This window comes from Ciconia boyciana, chromosome 7, assembly GCF_034638445.1.
Source record: "Ciconia boyciana chromosome 7, ASM3463844v1, whole genome shotgun sequence".
NCBI lineage: Eukaryota > Metazoa > Chordata > Aves > Ciconiiformes > Ciconiidae > Ciconia > Ciconia boyciana.
Genome location: NC_132940.1, coordinates 40,549,161 through 40,565,912, shown reverse-complemented (window position 1 = coordinate 40,565,912; position 16,752 = coordinate 40,549,161). Strand labels below are relative to the sequence as shown.

The 16,752-nt window shown below is 44.4% G+C and overlaps 1 protein-coding gene across 3 annotated transcripts in view; it reads right to left on the bottom strand.

Moving 5' to 3' along the window:
- Positions 1 to 969: 969 nt before the first annotated feature.
- Positions 970 to 16,752, bottom strand: part of INPP5D (inositol polyphosphate-5-phosphatase D) — a 55,070-nt gene continuing 39,287 nt past the window's right edge. The window contains exons 11-28 of one of the 3 annotated variants that reach the window (XM_072867240.1): positions 16,426 to 16,528; positions 15,494 to 15,690; positions 14,573 to 14,690; positions 13,974 to 14,070; positions 12,475 to 12,613; positions 11,674 to 11,782; positions 11,429 to 11,517; positions 11,109 to 11,190; positions 9,826 to 9,915; positions 9,549 to 9,662; positions 8,359 to 8,441; positions 7,225 to 7,312; positions 6,320 to 6,469; positions 5,459 to 5,552; positions 5,116 to 5,223; positions 4,195 to 4,467; positions 2,031 to 2,607; positions 970 to 1,290 (exon numbers count right to left, since the gene is read on the bottom strand). In XM_072867240.1, coding sequence (XP_072723341.1) covers positions 1,288 to 1,290; positions 2,031 to 2,607; positions 4,195 to 4,467; positions 5,116 to 5,223; positions 5,459 to 5,552; positions 6,320 to 6,469; positions 7,225 to 7,312; positions 8,359 to 8,441; positions 9,549 to 9,662; positions 9,826 to 9,915; positions 11,109 to 11,190; positions 11,429 to 11,517; positions 11,674 to 11,782; positions 12,475 to 12,613; positions 13,974 to 14,070; positions 14,573 to 14,690; positions 15,494 to 15,690; positions 16,426 to 16,528 — 2,514 coding nt within the window. In that variant the 3' untranslated portion in view covers positions 970 to 1,287. Of the gene's footprint in view, positions 1,291 to 1,986; positions 2,608 to 4,194; positions 4,468 to 5,115; positions 5,224 to 5,458; positions 5,553 to 6,319; positions 6,470 to 7,224; positions 7,313 to 8,358; positions 8,442 to 9,548; positions 9,663 to 9,825; positions 9,916 to 11,108; positions 11,191 to 11,428; positions 11,518 to 11,673; positions 11,783 to 12,474; positions 12,614 to 13,973; positions 14,071 to 14,572; positions 14,691 to 15,493; positions 15,691 to 16,425; positions 16,529 to 16,752 lie in introns of those variants that run through there. The other 2 variants (XM_072867238.1, XM_072867239.1) reach the window with 2 other exon arrangements.

Below are 16,752 nucleotides of genomic sequence, written 5' to 3'. Positions count from 1 at the left end.
ATTAGTAACTGTACCTGCTAATGGGTGCTAGAATTTTTAAACCAGCTGTATCCACAAAGGGTCTGTGCCCACAGACAAATGTGTCCTCAGTTGCAATATTGCAGCAGCATTGTTGTATCTTCCCTGCACTCCTCTGTGCCTTTGGTGTTTCTTCTGGGCAGAGACTACTGTCACTGAGTAAGCTGGTGTAACACCCAACTAAAGCTAAATCATGGCAGGCAGTTCTGAATTTTCAGTAAATAATAATCAGAAAAGTGACTATTTTATTATTTTTAAGTAATCAACATGGAAAAAATAGCAATGATTAAGTCACAAACAGGCATAGCCTAATTGTAACCACATTAATACTTAACATGAATATAACAGAAATTACAAGTATGTTAATACTATTCATTCTCAGTCAATGAACAAAAGTGTACAGTAAGGTCAGCATTAATCTATTAAGAATGCTACAAAACCAGCCAGCCAGTGTCCTTCGAAACATAGTGCTTGCTGTAAGACAGGCTGGAATGACTGCTGTCCGTCCCTTCAGGCAGCTATACTCCTAGGCTGCCTATGGACCCTGCCTATTCTCCCATTTCTGCACATAGTTCTGATACTTCCCTTTGTTTGTTAGGGGTACAAAAGCACTACCTGCTAGGAAAAAAAAAAAAAGAGCTACAGTGCCAAGGGCCAGCCCTCACACTCTGCATGAATAATGCATGTATGCAGCCTGGGAGCTCACACTAGAGGCAAAGCCAGCTCTGTTGACAGTGTGTGACATTCATCAGTATCTGCTATTCAAACTCTTTTCCCACCCTCCCCTAACTCCTTGCTCCATGAATAGGACATGCTTTTGGAGCTGTACCGCTTTCAAAATGCTTTCTTTTACATATCACTCTTCAATAGGAATTCTGTAACACAAAATAAAAGTTTTGCTTTTGTAGAAAGGGGTTTTTTAAAATACACCCCTTCCATCTCCTAGTCCTTATACCGTACCTTCCTCTTTTCCAAAACATTTACTAATGCATGTACTTAACCACCTGCCTCTTAACAGAAGTACCAAAGTGACACTACAAAAGGCTAACTTGTGTTTGGTATTGTGTCCTGGCTCTTCTTGGTCTGAGCCACATAGGATAAACTTCTCAGCTAGAACACTTTCATAATCACAGAGAGGGATACACCCTCAAAAATAAAAATCCCCAGTCTTTTTAGAACCAGACCAGAGGACATCAGTGTGAACAAAGCAGTAATCTCCATCTTTCTTCCCATCAGGATTGCTCCTAGGGTGCCATCTGCTCTGTTGTTTCACTGTAGAGACAAGAGAAGACATCAGCTTGTCTATTGTCGATTCTAAAAGTTTTGATGGAGAAGGAAAAAAAATCCTACAGCTTACTCAAGTGGGCTCTCTTTTTCTCCCAAACCCGTTTACTAAGACCTCCCCTACTCCTTCTCACCCAGCTCATGACGTTCTGGGAAAAAAAAAACCAACAAACCACAACAAAAAAACCCCACCAGCCCAGAAAAGTAGATGTGTGATTATTTCTGTAGAGGGTTCAGTAATGTTTTTGGACACCACTGTTCTAAGTTTATAAGTGTTTCTGCTAGATATCTACTTTTAATCATGTTTTTATTAATTACAGCAAAGCAAATCTATTAGCCAATACTGTAGATTTGTGCTGTCAGGCCAAGTTTAGACATTCTCAGAAACAATGCAGTATGCACCAAATGAGCAATAACAACATAGCTGACTATCTGCATTCCTCTTCTGGCCATGAAGCTTAAACAGTCCAGAAGAAGTTAAAACTTCATGCAAAACTAAGGCCATGGTTTCAAAACATGACATCTTCTGCAGCAATATTACTTTAAGATACTCCCTTGCATTCCCTGCTCTGCAAGCCCTGTAGGTTTGTGGGACAGTGCTCTGAGCTTGGTTAGGAAATACAGAGCGAGGGCACAGTGGTTAAGCCAGTACTACTCTAGTAGTATTCTGCTGTGACACCACAGTCTAATAAAACTTCCACCCTGCCTTATTCCCACAAGTAACACACCGGTGTAGCTGTTCTGCCGACTGGTCCCTCTTCTGTCCGATGCTTCCCGGCGTGTGGCAGCTCCGAACTGTCCCGATAATCTCGGCCCTTGGAGTTCTGCATGTCCAGCACTGCCCGGCTCTTCGAGGGAAGGGGTGGCTTGTTGTGCTGTCCCTGGATGCTTGAGCTGACTTCAGACCTCGATGGCTTGACTAGTTTTTTGAGTGGTGCTGAGTTTTCTAATGATGTAGTCATCTTCGGTTTGCCTTGAGTCTTTTCACCTGTATTCTTTTCTTCAGATTGGCCAGAGCAGGTATAGGACCGAAATCGCTGTGTGGGGACCAGGAAAGATGGTGATGGTTGTTTGCCAGAGGTCTTGCTGCTCTCAGGCTCCTGTGACTTTGTGAGATGAAAGCTCTGATCAGGCAGTGGCAGCTGCTCTTTTCGCAAGGCCTTGGGGTAGTCCTGCTCCTTCTTTGATGCCACCTTGCCCTTAGAGCCCATAGAGCCATACAGTGGGTTCTCAAACATCTCTGGCTTTTGCTGTCCCTCCTCCTGAAGCAAAGGCTCTGCTGTGGTTTTCCCCAGTTCAGGTGGCCTGTAGTCATCAAAGCAGTGTAAAAAGCAGACTTGTAAAGAGCAGGCAAGAGACACTGACTGATTCAAAGAGAAAACAAATAGGAAATGAATATGATAAAATTAAACTGACTGTGCAGAGGGGTAACAGGATAACAATTAAACTCAGGGGGAGAGAACAGAATTGTGTATTGTTTTCACTTTGTTTAATCATTATTAACATGACAGCTGAGAGCAGATATGCATGGTACTGTATAAACTCCCTGCTGGACTACAGTCTTGTCAGAGTGATACTTGGCTTCTCTTTAAACAGAGATAAGCTACTGAGCCAAACTGCATCAAGTGCTTTGATGGCTCCGCGACATGCACAAATCTGAATTTAAATATTAATAAGAATCCTCAGATCTGGCAGAGAGGATTGAAATGGCTGTCTGAACAGTTAACATAAGAGCTCACATCACACTGTAGCATTTTACAACTAGGTCAATCTCCTCTTGCTACCAATGCCACATGGTATTCCTAGGGAAGGGATAAAACTCCTTAATGCACGCAAATGCATTGTATATAAGCAATAGCTATATACTGTAGGGTGAGGCAATAATTGTGCGTTCACAGCTGAGCCCTTTGAACTGAGGCTCAGACTGGAGTGACAGCACAGCTGTACAATGGGACAAGGGAGGTTTCGTGGTTTTTGTATGACTCAAACTGATTTGGCAAGGCTTTCATTTGGAGAACCACCATGATACTTAAAAGATCAGCCACAATATCACTGAACAGAGTGGAATAGGGGTGAGCGGCACATGTTCTTTGGGTGTCTTCAAATGAGTTGTGTTCCTTGCTTCAGGTTATTTTCTGGAAGTCAGTACATGCAGGAGCAAAGAGCTGAGAGCATGCATGATGAAGCATTGTCAGGTACATAACAGACTGAGGCAGTGCTTGCAGCTCTGACTTCTGCAAGTTCTGGCTTATAGAGTGCCACATACATTTACCAGTGAACTCTAGCCCAGAGTCAGAAAGCAGCTGTCACTATGAAAAAGAGGTCTGGAACGAGGACACTGATTGCGTACACACACTAGGGTGAGTAGCCTCATCACTTTACTAAGTTGGGTAGGGATGGGATATTTTCAATTGCTGGATGGAAATTCTGCATCAAGACTTGTGATAGATGCAGCACATGGATGCTAACTTCTATAGCAAGCTGGACATTTGTATAGTAGTGTAAGCAGAAATTCAGTTAAAGTACTTCACATATGACATGTGAAGGAGCTCTCCTTCCTATCCAGTGGAAAGATCTATGCCACACTTCCCTTTTCTTCTTTGTTACTACAGTCAACTCTGTAGTCTTCTCCTTCTCTTCTCTTGCTAGAGAATTAAACTTATACATATATATTTGGCTTTCCTTTCACAAAAGTCTGAGGAACTACTACACTAGTTTTCTTTGAGTGTGTGATGTCTGCACTTGTGACCTTCGCTTATCTTTTTCTAATTCTAGAGATAAGACTGAAAGAATATGCTGCACCTTGAACTTTCTGTACAGATAATGAAATAGTGACTGTGCAGAATGACAGGAGAGAGGGGACTAGCCCCAGTGCAAAACTCAAAGACTCACAGGTACTCTTGATTCCGACTACAAATGTTTCTGTTTACTGTAGGCTGGAGGGATGTTTTTGGAGATAGAGGCGACAAGGAGGGTGATGTGGAGGATGACTGACTCTGTCCCATTACGGAGGTAGTCTCTTTGGCCTGCTGCTCATAACTCCAGAGAGAAGGTGGCTGGTCTGGTGAAGGTATCTGCTTAAGTTGGCTGGTTGCAGAGGGTTGTTGAGAGAAAGCAGCCATCCCCAGGTAGTTGGGGTTGCTGATGTCTGTGGGAGTGGAGCTGCTGAAGAGAAGAAACATTGTTAGGCAGATACACGCACAAATACATTTATTTTTTTGCCTCCCTGCCAGCTACAAAGGAGTTAGTGCCCACTGACTGCTTACATTCAATACCACCTACTTTTTTTTTTTTTTGGTCACTGTTGCTTCAGTATCAGAGAATAAGTGGGAGTCCTGCTAGCGGCTCCCTGCCCTGGGTCACTGGAGAGGAAGCAGCTGGGTCAAGGCCACCGCCCCCATCCCCAAATAGCTCCTCTGGCTGTGGCAGATGCTTCCATTTCCAGGCTGCAGAGAGCACTCAGCTTCTGCAGCCACATATAGGAGCTTTTACAGGTTACTGGGCCCAGCAGTTCAACTGGCAGCTGCAGCAGGACAGCTCCAAGCAAGAGGCAAATAGCAGCACTGGGCAGCATTGTGCAGCATAGGAATATGCTGCTGGAACAACAGGAGAGACATTTGGCCTTTTGAGGTGTACCCATATAGACTAGCAGGCAGAAGGCAGGAAGCTGCCCGCAAAGAAACGCACCCGTGAAACTGGAGTGAAAGGACAGCCTTACCCAGAAGCATCCCATGACTCTTGGAAAGGAGAAAGACAGGCAGTTTGAGCATAGCTTCCCACCCCAAGCTGGCAGAGGTAAAGCAGCAAGATTACCGTAACATATCCTCCTTTCCCGGGTTGTCTGGAGAAGAGGAAGCACTCCCCCAATAGCGAGCAATGGCTGCTGCCTCTCTGGCCATCAGATGAGTAGATTTTGACTTTCTGTTGGAAATAAAGGGGCCCTTTTTAAGTGGGGTGCAGGGACCCAGTTTGACTAATGCATTCTCAGCTTTTGAAGCTTTGGGCACATAAGCATTGACCAGCCCTGACCAGAGAGCCACAAAGGCAGCTTCCCAGTGTTCACCATGCCTATTAATACCGCTCCCACAGCAAGCCCAGCTTTGCGTTTGTTGAGCCAACTAGTTTTCTGTAACTGACTTACCCACTTGCCCTTTACCTGTTAGTCTGATCCCAGTCTTTGCTAGGCTCTAAGTTGCTGGTGTTCTTTGGCTTCTGCCCAGCGATTTCATCACGTTCAATCTTGACAAAATCTGAAGGAAAGAAAAGGCATAAAAGAGTGTTTTGGCAGCTTCAGAGTCTGGTTCCTTAAGTTTTCTGTGTTACTGCTTGTATTAAGGCATCTCCCTTTGTCTATCAGAATGACAATGAGACAGTTTTAAACAGTTGTTGCTATTACGTTTTCAACTGCCCACTAATACATATCGTGTTTTGTTGACATAGGAAAAAGTGTGTATCTTGAAATACAAAGGTCATGATCCCCCAAACAGTCATATATGGGTCATTTTACCATTGACAATAATAGTAAATGTCATGAGGCTGCTTTTGTACTCTGAAAGACAACAACAGGTAGCAAGGTAAAAATAAGCAAAGTCTGTGATCTTTTAACTGAGGAACTGCTCCTTGAGCGCCTCACATGCTCTTTGCAGATGTTCCCCAGGGTGACTGGGGCAGGGAGAGCTTCAGCACCTTGTCATATAGCCACTGCAAGTGGAAATAAGGCATCACCATTCAATAAAATTGGTATTAGTGACAGACAGGGGGCTCTCTCAGTCTGCTTTTATTTGAATGATGAAAAAGAAAAACCCAAATGGAATTGCTATGTCTTTCTGAAAGAGTACAGGTATACTCCTGAGAACTAACGATACTCACATCTCCTTGCAGGCAGCATCAAAAGCTCTTGCCTCTTTGGGACTAAAAGCACTGCAAGGATAATTTTCAATTCCGTGACAGTTATCAGAAATCTTTTGAGATGGATGTTCTCTAGAGCGAGCATTGCAGAGATGATCTCGTTCCTTACCATACAGTTTCTCTCTCTGTTTTCCTTGTGATGTTTGTAACTTGATTTCACCTTGGAAGACCCCTGTTTTCTCACCATGGTGTGTCAGCACAGTATGGATAGGAACTAAGGATTCTGTTGCTTCTATTCGCAGGGCAATGCAGCCTTCCCCTAGAGGATGGCAAGGAGACAATGAGCCTGGGACTGAGAAAAAAAACATTGAAATCTCTTTCTCGTGTCAGTCATCTACTATCACTATGCCGACAGGGCTGAGATTACTGGAGAGCATCTGCTTTGGATCACAGTAAGGAGTGTAATATCTGTTGAGAAATCAGGGGCATTCATTTCACTTCTTCATGTATGTGTGAAGGATTTGGGCACTGGAGACACCCGCAGGTGACTACAGGGCTCTGAGCTTCCATTACTGGTAAGGAAAACCTGAGCCTGTGACTGCCATTTCAGTTAATGGCATTTCAGCAAAGAGCATTCTGTGGACAAGGACTGCAATCTCTGGCTGGTTAGAATTTTGAAGCAAGCAGCACTGACAATGACTTTTCTGTAGCTAGGAGAAATGCATCAAGTAAATGCAACTGAAACTGGATTTGTACATTCTGAATAAACCCATTTAAACAGGCTGACTCCTGATTTAATTCCTGTAAAGTACTTTCTTTTTAAGCCACTGCTGTTTTAGGGCTGGTAAAGCTCACACAGATTAATGCTTCTAGTTCATATTCCTCTAATCATCATTACCTCACAAAATATTGCCCACAATGTATTTTTGTATGTATTGAGTTCTAAATCAGAAGTCAGAGCATCATAGATGTTCAGTCTATAAGAGTTACTTCTGTTGTCTCCCACTCTTTCAGCGGTTTGGAAAAATCTAAGTAGATTTTGACTCATCCAGAACTTTAGAGCTAAGCGCTTACCATAAGATTCATCACTGTCTGATGACTTAATGCTGATCAGGATGTGTTGATCCAGTAGGTATTCTGGGTCTGAAATAATTGGAGTCAGCTGCGAAGACAAGTTCATGTGGGTCAATACAATAGGTGGTCTACATGAACACAGTTCTCCCTGTGCCTCAGTCCCAAATGAGCAAAACTTAGCTGGACAGACACATGAGGGTATCATGTCACCCCCAGGATCAGCCTCTTCAATGATGTTTGGAGGTCTGTAGTAGAAGGCTACACGCTTTTAGAGTCTCCACACTCTCGCTCCCAGCACAGCAGACAATGCTACAAATCAAACACTCACATTGGGCTGAGCTGCAGTTTTTTCCTACAGTGCAGACTGAAAATTGCTCTAGGAGGAATAGATCTGGACTCTGGTTACAGTCTGTGCCCAAAAATCTGTTTGGCTGTTGTTACAATCACTTATTGTAGAGTCTTTCCCCAATCTCTCAGTGTAAGGTACTCTTTCCAAAGTCAGCAGTTCTTCTTTTGGGCTATTCAGAAGGGTACTGACATGCATATTTGCTCCAAATCCAAGAGCTCTGATAGTTCTTCCAGCTCCCACCATGCCAGGAAATGGAGAACAGCTCCGATCTCAAGGATAGGACTTGTCTTTGACACTGACATGCAGAACATTACTTCTGGCCACTGATGGTCTTTTTAACATGGGTAAAACATATTTAGTCAATTTTTCTCAAAAATACCAAGAAAAAACCCCTTTGTCTCATAGGGCAAAGAAACTCCAGCGCAGCTGTTTTATCTTCCATCTAAAACTAAAAAAAAAAAAAGGCCTGCTTAAAAGACTTGTCAGCATAGTTATGCTCACTAAAAAGGTGAGAAAAAAGTCATGCTCCTGAGTGACATAATCAGGCCAGCAAAATTCCTGATACAGGTGAAAGTATACTGGCAAGAAAGTCCTTTCCTTCTTATAACATACTCTGTTTAGCTTAAGCCCATCCTGCATTCTTACAGTCCCTTTTGAGTGTAAACAAGACCACAAGCATGTTCCTGAAAGTAATGTTTATATAAGCAAAAGACATAATGTTGCTTATGGGATGCAAGTGGAAGACTTCCCTTCCATATGGAAATGGAAACATAGTCCCAGATTACCTTTGGAAGAGCATCAACGAACTTTACCACAAGCTCCCCTTCATTCCCATCCTCATTTTCTCCTTCCTGGCTCTTTACAAAACCTGCGAAGTGATGAGAAAGGAGATCACCAGCGAAGAGACAGCAAGAACTTGGCTACAAATCCTTTTCAGATGCTAGATCTCCAAAAGGCCTACAATTATTTTCCCACTTGGACACAAGTATTAAGAAGCTTAAAGTCTGGGCTTTGGGTGACTGTTTACACAGTAAACTTACAAGTGATTTTACTAGAGCATTGTTAAATGGTTTTATTTTACAGTTAAACTTGGCACTGAAAAGCTCAGTGCATACATGGACTGGAGGATAAGAACATGACAGCTCTTCCTACGCCACTCAAGATAGCACACTTTTGAAATTCTAATTTAAGATTCGTAATACACTGTTTCCATAGAAATTTATGCAACTTTTGATACAGCCAAAAAATAATCTTTTATGGAACTGTCTTTGACACAGCGCTCTGACATGCGATAATGTGGTGAAGCATACACCGAAGGCATGCTGTCCCACTTACAGGAGCAGTCCTGTGATGGGGAATCGCTTAAAAAAAACCACAGCAAGGGCACGTAGGCTCACATTACATAAACAGCTGAGACTCAGCCCTGCAGCACAGGGACAGGGAGTAAAATCTGCAGCACTGGTGGGTACACAGTCCCATTTACAGAATCAAACCACTATCTTTCCTTTCACTTTAAGTTGATCCTCTGACTTATTCTTTTCAAACCAGGGTAATTAAGTTATTTTTATTATCATAATGCAGATGCTTTATTTTGAAAGCACCTGATCATTTGTAGCAGGCACAATTACAAATTTAATCAATCGTTTGCTAAGTAGAGATTTTCTGTGTGATAAGCAAGAACAACACATGTTTGTCTTCAAGAAAGAGATGATCAGATTGCTAAACAAGATGGAAGAAATGGTGGAAGGCTACATGTCTAAGCATGGGTTACAGCTGAATAGCTGTGAGTTTTGGATTGTATTGCTGACAGTATAGGATGACTTGTAAACTACAACAAACCTCTAGGACATCTCTTTTTTGCAGTGGAACAAGTGATCTATGCAGCTGTTTATTTACATCAAAGCAAGAGGAAGGGGAACTAATCCAAACAAGCAGGAAACTTTGACAGAAAGAATAAAGATGGGCAAAACCATACTTTCTAAGCAGCTAGAGTGAAACTCGATGTAGAACTTGGTCTGGGACTTGGTCTTCAGAGTAGCGTAGCAGTGCAGGAACTCTATCTCCCCTTGGGAATCTGTGTACTTGGAGTCTAGGAAAGAGGAGGGGAAGATAATGGCATTTTCAGTAGGAGATAAAGAGAGGGCATTTTTTAGTGGACTCTTTAAGAATCAGCTTTTTCTTTCAACATATACAAAGCACTGCATTTTATATCCAAAGGTAAAGACAGCTCATTTGCACCCAGCCTGACTAACCATTCTTTGAAACAAACTGTGAGGTGACTCCCACTTCAAAGGTGGCAAAGACAGGACTGTGGTCACTTGTCATGATGTCAGTGGCGCAGCCTGCCAACGAGAAAGGGAGGATAGTTACTGCCCTGCTCCAGTGAGATTGCTGCGATAGAAATATTATTCGGTAATTTTCCAGAAAACATAACTGTCGCTGTGGTAACTGTCTCTAGTCAAAGGTGTTTCTACATAATCTCATGTTAGTCTATAGGAATGTAACTCTCTTCTCAAAATACATAAAAATTTGGTTAACGGACACAACTTTACCAGATCATTTTGCAAGTGACTGTCAGTGTTAGATTCCCCCAGTACAAAAACCACTTGCAGGCTTCCTGATTGCCTCTGCAACATGCACTGCTAATTAAAGCTCTAATATGGCAGGAAATCACACAAGAATACACTGGTGCTACTTCAGTGCTACAGAGCAACTCATGGCCCAAGATTAACAGTGAGTGAGCAAGGTCTTGACTTGACCTAAGTGCACACTGCGTTCCAGCAAGCCCTGTCCATTGAACAGAACAGTGCATAAAAGCAGATGCCAGACTTTCTAGAGGTGTTTATTTGACCACACATGTCATCATCATAGGGTCTGTGATCAGATCAGTCCACCTTATTCCCCAAGAGACTTCTACAGCCCTTTTCTCAATCCCATGCATAGGAAACCATCAACATCATGCTCAGATGCTTGGTCCTATATTCGTCAGTGAAATTTCAGGAACTAGTATCTGAGCCTTTTTTTAAACAGGTCTTATGGGCTTCCTCTCTTCCCTGCACTGCACTTTTGTGGTGCTCCTCAGCAAGAAAGGGAATAGGCTCTTGGTACCACACAGTCCTTCTGGAATATGATTTGATGGAAGAGACTTGTTTGCAGCTCCAGCCTCTGCAGACTGGGCTGTGTACACAGGGTCTGCCCTGCTGGCACCATCAAGCAAGGAGCTCCTGGTGGTAACTGCACAGGAAAAGTGGTTGTTGTTGCCAAGAAATAACTGGCATAAAGTGATCCTACAGCGTGGCCTAAAGCTGGACAGCTGCAGCTGTCTGAGTGGTATTCTGCATATAAAAGAATAACAGAATTAATTCCCAACCTTGTAAGGTTACAGGCAGAGAGATTTGGCTCCACTCTGCTGGTTTAACATCAGGTCCCTCTATGCTGAGTGCCTGGCAGTGCAAGGAGATCCTACAGACTCTGCTCTGAATCATTTCCGTTTCAGACTGATTGCTTTGCTATCTACAATCTGTTATCTACCCACCATAGGACTGACACACAACATGCACCATGGGGTATGATTTCCAGAGCACTCGATCACACCAGGATGGCAAATTGTACTTCATCTGCAAACCAAAGGAGAAGTGATGTCAAGAAGAAGGGAAAGGACCAGTTCACAAAAGAACAGGAAATTCACTTGCCCAAGCACTATATATTTGCGTCAAATCTTTTTGTTTGTATTGACTCCTTTCAAAACACTACAAGGGCAGAAAATGGGGAGACTGGTTTAGGTCGCTTTCTTCTGTAGGAGTTACTTTCCCTGCTCTGCCATATACTTCTGAAGGGAAATCAGTTTTCACCTACCCCTGTAGCTTTTTGCTTGGTGTAAGCATACTTCTCCCGAGTACCTCTTTCAAAACGGTAGGTTGGAGCAAAAGTAATCTCTTCTTCCTCTAAAACAGACAGATAACTCTGTTACAGTTTGTCCCATTGAGAGCCCTCATCTGGGCAAGACAGACACTGCTCTGTACGCCCTGCCCCACATCAAGTCTGGCAGAGAAGGTTGCTGGAAATGGGAGATAAACCTGCCAACAAACTCAGAATCTTACCGAACTGCAGAAACACCTTTTGGTCCTTTCTCTCTATGAGAAGCTGGTCAAAAGCCAGCAGCTCCGGATACTGCTGCTGCCTGATCTTCTGGATAATATTCTCTGCTTCCTGCCAACAGGGAAACAGCAGAGCTGCAGATGATGCAAAACCTTCTTATAAATACTCTGTTCACTGGTGAGCCGGCAAGTGCTTCTGAACTGTTTCACAGAGCTGTACCCCCTGTCACTTCCCCACCTTTCCCTTCACTGAAAGGCCCCAGTCTTTGCTGCGTGGCTGAACATTTGTCTGTCAAAACAGGCATCAAAAAGCCCACACATCCCCTATACAAGCATATACACACATACACACACACAATCAGATGCACATCAACACCAGGCTTGCTGTTGTCTCCCGCCTACTGAAACCTATCCAGTATTTATTATGGCTTGCCTGTTTCTGAAGGCCTGTTCTGAGCCATTAAAAGCTAACCAAATAGAGCAGAAAGGCAATCTCTGGATCAAGCTGTTCAGGGACAGATGCTCGCTCACAGTGGGAAGGAGAGTTGGGAGGTTTGGGGAAGCGATGCTGCCTGGAGCAGCAAAATGTGCCAGACGGCATTCCTCGCGTGCCCTGCGCCTATTAATCCTTGGAGAGGGCAAAGGGGTTTTCCTTACTCTCCCTCAACTGGTGTCACGCTCATGCCCTGGGGATCCCTTCTGCCTCCCCTCTTTCTGCCATCTTGCCCTAGATTAGAAAAAGATAGCACTTCTATAGCAACACAGTATTTTGTCTCTCCAGGGATTCACACAGAGTCCCCTAACCGTTGGGGGCTGTTCCACACGGTAGTTCAAGTCTCCCAGCCAGAAAAGATGAGTAAAGCGATGAGTGATGTTAAACGGACTCAGTTTCTTATCTCCCAGTGTCAGGAAGCGCAGGATGTTCGTGTAGTTCTGGTTGCGTCTGTCAAGACAATACAATACATCTGCCTGACATACTAAATTGCCATGCAATTTCTAAACTCTTGAGCTGGCAGAGACTGCCGCTTTACCAGGCAGGAACCGATCTGGCTCAACATCTAGAGAAGAGCAGATCAGAAGCTGAGAACTTGCCACCCCTGCCTTGCTCTGCACCTCGGCAGACAGGCCCAGGTAACGTGCTCAGTGTCTCCCGGTGAGCCAACCAGTAGCAACCAGTAACGCAGCACAGCTTTCATGCTGCAGCTTGTATTGTGTGTGGCCCGGGGAGCTGGGGGGCAGGAGGGCAGCCTGCTGTGAGGAGGGGGCAGTGGCATTTACAGCAGCTCCTGGCTGCTCTACCTTGGGTGTCAGACTGTTTCCACCTGAATTGAAAGGCTGGAAAGCTGTCCTAAAGCCATGTTGGTCGCCTCCTGGGGCTGTGCTTTTCTGAGCTGCATGTCCTAGAAACCCAGCATTAGATTGTTGCCTTCAGCTTTTAGCAGCAAACACATAACTAGATTTTGGCAGCTATTCCAGGCCCTGGGGAACCCTTCCATAGAAGTTAACTCCATCAGTGGCAAAGACCCTGTGCAGAAATCCCACACCATCTGTTTTCTGGGTCCTGGACTGGGAAAGATGGCAAAGCCAACCTCTTAATTTCAAGTGCTCTTTGCTTTCAAAACCACTCCTTCCAACTGCTCCAGCTCCTCCCAGCGTGGGCACAGATCTCCCACAGATGTTGGGATCTTTGCCTTCCAGTCCTGTGCTGCACAGAACCTGCCTAGACCATGGAAACTCATTTCACAGCTGGGTATAGAGAATTAGCCACCGTGGAGATATTTCTGTGCTACGCACCTCCCTCTTGGTATTCCTGACAGCGTGCTCTGCCTAGCAGGGTCTTTCTCAGCTGTGCCCCAGGGCGCACTACAGCTCCTGTGCTCACAGCACTGCCTACAGTGAGGAGGCAGACAGTCCCCTTCAGCACATTATTCTGGGATGGGAAAAGCCTTCCCACATCTCTCTAAACCACTGTAGATAAGGGAAGTGTTTTCCTCATGTACTGGGCTTGCAGGACAGGTCACACAAGTGTTGTGCAAGACCTTTACACTTGGCTCTGAAATAATTTTGCTGTCCATTTCACGTGCACCTATGTGGTATGGCCATATAGCAGAAGTCCCTTATTTAAATGGTGACACAATGGGCAGGGTCTTTAGCATGGGTTGCCCTCCCAGAAGACATTTAACAAATTTTTATGGTCAGGAAAACACGCTTGTGACTGTCTGGTGGGCCCTCCTTCTGAGCATGGCCCAGAGAATTTCACCCTGAGTCAACATCCATTTTTGAGAGGGGAGCATGTATCTTACCTGTGTTTCTTTTCACTTCCTGAAGTCAAATGGCTGTTAACAAACCCAAAGGAGGTTCCATTAAACATGAATGACACCCCCACAGCTCCTTTATTACCTGGAAAAGATAAGCCAAAACCATCAAGAAGTCAATCCACCTCCAGGCTGAGTCTAGCAAAGATAATAAAGCACCTAGCACATCTTAAAAGTGAAGTGGAGGATGGAGAAGAGAAACAAGTTGACTTAATCAGCACAGAAACAGTACATACAGCACAGATCATGGTACAAATTTTCTAAGGATGCTAAAAAAAATTAGTTGAAGGGAAAGAAGTGCAGTTTCCTTGTGAAACCCAAGAAAGAGTAATCCAATAGCCAGTCAAAGGTGTTTGCTGGGAATATAAATATATATATATATGTGCTAAGTATACACACAAATAGATTTCCTCTCTTACAGGGTAAGATATAATCAGTGCTAGTGGGATATAACTTTAGTAACACTAGTGTCACATAAATGTAGTCAAAGGAGTCTTGTGGAGAAAAAGCTGTTCCATTTCAAGGACAGTATTGGCACAGACTGAACAGATCTCAGTCCTTTGGACAAGACCAGCTCTGTTCCTCACCCAGTGTATTTGCAATGCCTGTCTTCACGTTGTCTGTGCAGATGTGGCTGATCCGGTTCTCATGTTCTGGCTTGGCCAGTACAACAATCCTGATGTTCCAGAGGGTATGTATTGCTATCTGCAGGGATGGGAAGGTTAGAGGTTATATTTCTGCACATACCTGTGAGCTGTGCTGTAGCTGCAGCCTTCCTGACTCCTGTAGTACTTCTCCTACACAAATTTTCTTCCTGTGCTCAGGATCTGCTTTCAGTCATTTTAATCAAAGGTGGGAGGAAGGACCTAGCTGTTTTCTAGTGCTATTTTCTAGTTAATCATTGGAATGCCTCGCTTGCACAAAATACAGTTTCCTAATCACTATGAGAGTCGTAAGTCCTGCTCTCCTATGGCCTTCCAGATATGCTTAGATTTGTTTCTTGACATCACTGAAATTCAGGAATGTCCAAACCTGGTCTTAATAAGGTTCAGTTTCTTTTATGATTGTGCCTGTGTGCTGTTACATCCTATTTTGAAAGTGCAATAGCCTAGGGTGAGGTCTAGGCTACAGCTGTCTCAGAAAGTTTTACAGTCTCCTCCTTTATTAAGGTCAAAATATCACCACCACTTGACTCAGGTGCTCAGCGTCTGCCCCTTGCTCCCAAGCTGGTAGGCAGAGGAGCTTCATGGCAGGGTTCCTGCTTTGGCAGTGGAGGGATCACTGTCCATGGCAATATGCCCATCTAGCCAGCTCCAGGGGAGGATCTCGTGGAGTCCACAGACAGATTCAGTTCACTCTCCCTCATCCAAATGCAATGACAATAAAGGGAGAGAAGGGGAGGTGGTGTAGGCAAAATGCCACTTATTCCTCTGTCTTTTTTTTTTTAGCACAACGTGTACTCTCCTCATATGCCTGAGTTATGTGCAGTAGCTGGAATAACCCCTCACCACTTTGAAGCTGATACTGGTGATTTCCTGCAGGGATTGCCTCAGGGTCTCCAGCCATTCCTTCTCCCCTTGGGGATCCTCCTGGGTGCCAATCACATAGATGTCATGAGGAATGTAGTCAGCAGTGTCATCCCGGGTCTTTCCCTGCCCCTTGGAGAGAAACCAGGACGTGATCTTCTTTGGGGGAGGTGCAGCACCTTTTATTAACAAATCAAACACCAAAGTAAGTCAGAGTATGTTCTGTCAAACCCACGATATAGACAACCCATAGGGACAGAAATAATAGGCTTCACATTCACTCTGTCCCATATGTTTCCTATCAGCCAGGGCACACTATTCCAAGATGACAAAGATGTTAACCCCACCTGACTCACTCATGAAGGAGTAACTCTGCTTTGACCATCTTCCACCATTTCATTAGCTTACCAAGGCTAGCCACGTGTAAAGGTAAGGAGCTGTACTCCTGGCCTGCCACTGCCTTTACCTTACCCCTTAAAGTATGACTGAGCACAGACAGCTCAGCTTACAGCAGTTGAACCAGGCTTTTCTCCCAAAATGGGAAAAATAACCCTCGTTAGGTTCAGAAGCAGCTAACGTGCAGTTATTGGAATTGCTCCTGCCCTTTCTGCAAGGTGGAGGATAGCGTACACTGCTGCACCAGCTTTGCGCCAGCCACAATTCCCTGTCGTTGGAGGAATCCTTCAGTACCCATCAGGGCCAACTTTATGGTCCTTTGACTAGAACCATGAAAAGTGTCAAACTGCATGCAAGAATAAGCCTAGAGATCAGCTCTTCCCCTGTCCCAGTGGAAGACAATCCTGGTGTACAGATCTGCTACAGAACAAACACAGTGTCTGGAGCTCATCATGGGAGGTGAGCACACATTTTGACAAGTGTCTGAAGGAACACCCATGTCAGAAGGGAGCCCATACCCATATTCCAGGTCCCAATGAAGATGGTGATCATATCAGGCTCTGGTTGCTCCGAGTGTTTATTCTTCATCTGCTGCAGAAGTTGGCAGAACCCTTCTCTCTTCTAGACAGGGAGGAGCAGAGACAATTAATGAGATGCTTAACTCCTGCAACAGGACCTCTTGAAAAACTAGCTGAACCAGGAAATTCCCAGCACACTTGAAGGGCAGATTAGCTGTCCACTATCCTGAAACCTTCAAAGAGGCTGTCTTTCCTGTGGTACTTTCTTAGGCACTTAGCTTGTGCATTACTTTAACAAGTGCTGAGCTGGTCAGAAGAAAGCCTAGA